This window comes from Canis lupus, chromosome 18, assembly GCF_003254725.2.
Source record: "Canis lupus dingo isolate Sandy chromosome 18, ASM325472v2, whole genome shotgun sequence".
NCBI lineage: Eukaryota > Metazoa > Chordata > Mammalia > Carnivora > Canidae > Canis > Canis lupus.
The window spans coordinates 39,237,484-39,241,706 of record NC_064260.1 but is presented as its reverse complement, the minus strand read 5'-3'; the positions used below and the strand labels follow the sequence as shown (position 1 = coordinate 39,241,706).

Below are 4,223 nucleotides of genomic sequence, written 5' to 3'. Positions count from 1 at the left end.
AGAACTTCAAGAGTGTAAAAAGAAAACACAGAGAATAGGATAATATATTTGCATGTCTTATATCTGATCATAAAAGACTTATACATCTAGGAAATTTAAGAAGTACTACAATTCAACAATGAAAATATAAAAGAAACTCATAAAAAGATAAGAAGATAAAACTAATAAAAAGATAAGCAAAGAAGATAAATAGCCAATAAACACTTGGAAAGACATTTAACATCATTAGTTATTAAGAAGATGTAAATCAAGGGGTGCCTGGTGGCTTAGTTCAGCATCTGGCTCCTGATTTTGGCTTAGGTCATGACATCAGACTTGTAGAATCAAGCCCATGTCCAGCTCCTCGCTAAGCGGGGAGTCTGGGATTCTCTCTTTCTCTCTGCCCTTCACCCCTCCTTCCTTTCTCTCTCCTTCTCTGTCTCCGTTTCTCTCTCTCTTGTCTCTCTCTCTCTCTCAAATAAATAAATAAATTCTTAAGAAAAGAAACCGTAAATTAAAACCACAATTATATACCACTTCACATCCAAGTATCTAAAAGATAATTACTTGTATCAGGATGAGGAAAATCTGGAACCCACATACTTTGCTGATGTGATTGAAAACTGGCAGGGTTAATTTGGAAGACAGCTTGGTAATTTCTCAGGATGTTAATTACAGGTACATCATGTGAATCAGCAATTCTAGTCCTAGGTATCTTCTCAAGACAAATGAAAACATATGTCCATACAAAGTTTGTACAAGAATGCTCATAGCAGCATTGTTCATAACTGGCAAAAGTAGAAAATATAAAACATGTGTCAGTTGATGAGTAAGTAAACAAAATATGGTGTGTTCATATAAAGGAATATTACTTGGCAATAAAAACAAAGTAATGATACATGCTACAACATCAATGAAAAAGAAAAATACCACAAAATGGTCTATTTGGGGATAGCATATTTTATCACCTTTCAAATGTCACCACCTTCTCAACCACAGGGACTTTCCCATCTCTTGTGGACTTTGAAAATTTTGTGTATTTGTACCTCACAAACAAGAAAGGACTTTTCCCTCTCAGAGTCTAAGTTTAATTTCCCTTTCCCTAGTTCATTTTCACCCAATCATCCAGTTTCATTTTCTTAAAATCTCTAACATTAACTGAAAATATTTCTACATGTATGTGTTTATTTAGTATGTAGTCACTCTTCTAAATAGAGTCTCCATAGAATAAGGGTCAGCCCTGTTTTCCTCACTGCTGTATCCCAATGCCTAGTTGACACCTAGAACTCAAGAAATATTTTCTTAAAAAAATGAATAAGCCCCCAAAAGCACTCAAGCTTTCCTGTTTTAAATGCATTTCATTAAAATGAATATGTTAACACTCAGAAAGCTCTTCTCACCTGCACTAGTCAGGCAAGATTCCTGCTCTGATCTCCCTTGCCCTGACATCCATAGCCTTGACCACATATCACAGGCCTAACACTGAGAATGTTCTGTAGTATTGGCTCAGGCAATTAAACTCTTCACTCTTTCACTTCTAGGTGAGATCTCTTTAAGCCATGGAGAGAGGCAATCATACAGTGACTGAGTTCATCCTGGTGGGCTTCACGACAGACCCAGTGATGCAGCTGGTCCTGTTTATGGTATTCCTTGGCGTGTACTCTCTGACTGTGGTAGCAAACGCCACCCTCATAGTTTTGATCTGTAATGACTCCCGGCTGCACACACCCATGTATTTTTTCATTGGGAATCTATCTTTTCTGGATGTCTGGTATTCCTCTGTCTACACACCAAAGATCCTCATGACCTGCATCTCTGAAGACAAAAGCATCTCCTTTGCTGGCTGTGTATGTCAGTTCTTCTTCTCTGCTGGGTTGGCATATAGTGAGTGTTACCTGTTGGCCGCCTTGGCTTACGACCGCTATGCAGCCATTTCCAACCCCCTGCTGTATGCTCAGACAATGTCAAGTAGACTGTGCATCTGTTTGGTTGTATACTCTTATACTGGTGGTTTTGTCAATGCAATAATACTTACCAGTAACACATTCACATTGGATTTTTGTGGTGACAATGTCATCGACGATTTTTTCTGTGATGTCCCACCACTGGTGAAATTGGCATGTGATGTGAAGGAGAGCTATCAGGCTGTGCTGTACTTCCTTCTGGCCTCCAATGTCATCACTCCCACGGCGCTCATCCTTGCTTCCTATGTGTTCATCATTGCTGCCATCTTGAGGATCCGCTCCACCCAGGGCCGTCGCAAGGCCTTCTCCACATGCTCCTCCCACCTGGTCTCAGTCACTTTGTACTATGGCTCCATTCTCTACATCTACTCTCGCCCAAGTTCCAGCTATTCCCTTGAGAGGGACAAAATGGTATCAACATTTTATACTGTGCTATTCCCCATGTTGAACCCCATGATCTATAGTCTAAGGAATAAGGATGTGAAAGAAGCTCTGAAAAAGCTCATCTGGTTAACACAATCAGATGTCTAAGTTGATACATTTCTCAAATCAGTGCTCAGGAAAAAAGGGCTGCTTCAGGAGAAGTTTAGGGAACTGACTTTTTTAAACAACACCCCTTTTTTCTAGTCAAATCCAGTGACAAAAATTTTGTGTGTATTAATTTGATTTGCTTTAGCAATCAGACTATAATTTATACTACAACATATTGATTCAATTCAATATTAATATAGTTTTTAAAAAGCAATATTAGGGTTTAATGCAAAATAAAACTGTATATGTTGTTTCTACAATTCCAAAAGATTAAATTTACTTTGCTATCTCCCCTAGGATTGGCCTATTTTTTCCCCTACATTCTGAAAATGTGAAGAAATTCTGGAGACTTACGTAATATACCCCAAATCCTTCTCATCCAGTACTTACAGTTATTCTGTGATAGAAGAATTAAAAAAAGTTGGGGCACCTGAGTGGCTCAGTTGATTGAGCATCTGACTCTTGATTCAGGGTTGTGGGATCGAGCCCCACATTAGGCTCTATGCTCAATGGAGAGTCTGCTTGAGATTCTCTCCCTCTCCCTCTAGCTCTCTCTCTCTCTCTCTCAAATAAATTAAATTAATAAATAAATAAAAATCTTTTTTAAAAAGAATAAGAAAATATTAAGAATATTGTGATGAAAACAGAAGGTGTTATTTGATGAATGCAGAGGAAAAGAAACACTGGAAGTGTCAGAAGAAATGCTGAAGTGACTCCATCTAGTTCTAAAATTTTAATTTAAATGTATTTTATAACTGTGTCCATTACAGTAATAGCTATTGTCTTTCAATAATAAAGTACTAACTGGTGAGGCACAAGCTACTCATTTGTTACATGTAACTAATAATCCTTAATATTCACTGTGTTTGTAAGTATTGAAAAAATATCAACTAAATCTGTCATGTACTGGTTATTGAGCTGTAAGTTTCTTCACGTATAAGATGTTCTGGTGGGGGAAAAAAGAAGTATTGAGTCTAGAAGACAGTGGGGTTTTGTTAGTTGGTTTGTTTCAGTTCTTTCCTGATCTTTTTCTCCATGGAGACTATGTGATGGTATGAGGTGAGAGAGTATAAAGTAGAACACTCATTCTGTTCTCCATGGAGAAATCACTGTTTTTAGGTGATATAAAATTTCAGAGATACATATCTCTCCATGGAATTAGAAAGGTACTTTGGCTGTTTGTTTATTTGCTTGTCCTAAAAAACTATTAAACATATTGCCTAACATTAAATTGATGTAGAAGATACAAGATTTACAAAGATATTTTCTATATACTCAATTAGACCTTTATGAAGAAATATGGAGGGAATGCCTTACTAAAAATAAATATTTGTAAAATCTTGAGCAAATTTCCAGAAGTTTAGCCAGTCTAGATATTTTCCCCACACAATAAAATCGGCTTGCCAAGGTTCAAAGACAAACTGGATGCACAAAAACTATCCAGTTACTTTTTTCTTTCCAAGATCCCCCAAAGATAATCAAGAGGATGAGCTTTGTGTAAATGTAGCACTACTAAAAATAAAAGACAATATTATAAAACATCAAACAACCCGACGTTATAGGTTTAAAATAGTTTAATCACAAAATAATAATAAACAATTAAAGGGTGATGTGTCACTCTTTTCCTCAATGTGTCATTCCTTTAAGTATGGGTTATGTTTACTTGAGAATTTCAATGATTAACAACATACATATAAGCCAATAATTTGGAAAATTATGCAATAAGAACATTCCGCATAAAGATAACCT

The 4,223-nt window shown here is 36.5% G+C and overlaps 1 protein-coding gene across 1 annotated transcript; it reads left to right on the top strand.

Moving 5' to 3' along the window:
• Positions 1-1,524: 1,524 nt before the first annotated feature.
• LOC112663693 (olfactory receptor 1013-like) lies at positions 1,525-2,474 on the top strand. Its single transcript, XM_025452768.3, has one exon. The coding sequence runs from the start codon at positions 1,539-1,541 to the stop codon at positions 2,472-2,474; it is 936 nt and encodes a 311-aa protein (XP_025308553.3). The 5' UTR covers positions 1,525-1,538.
• Positions 2,475-4,223: the final 1,749 nt, after the last annotated feature.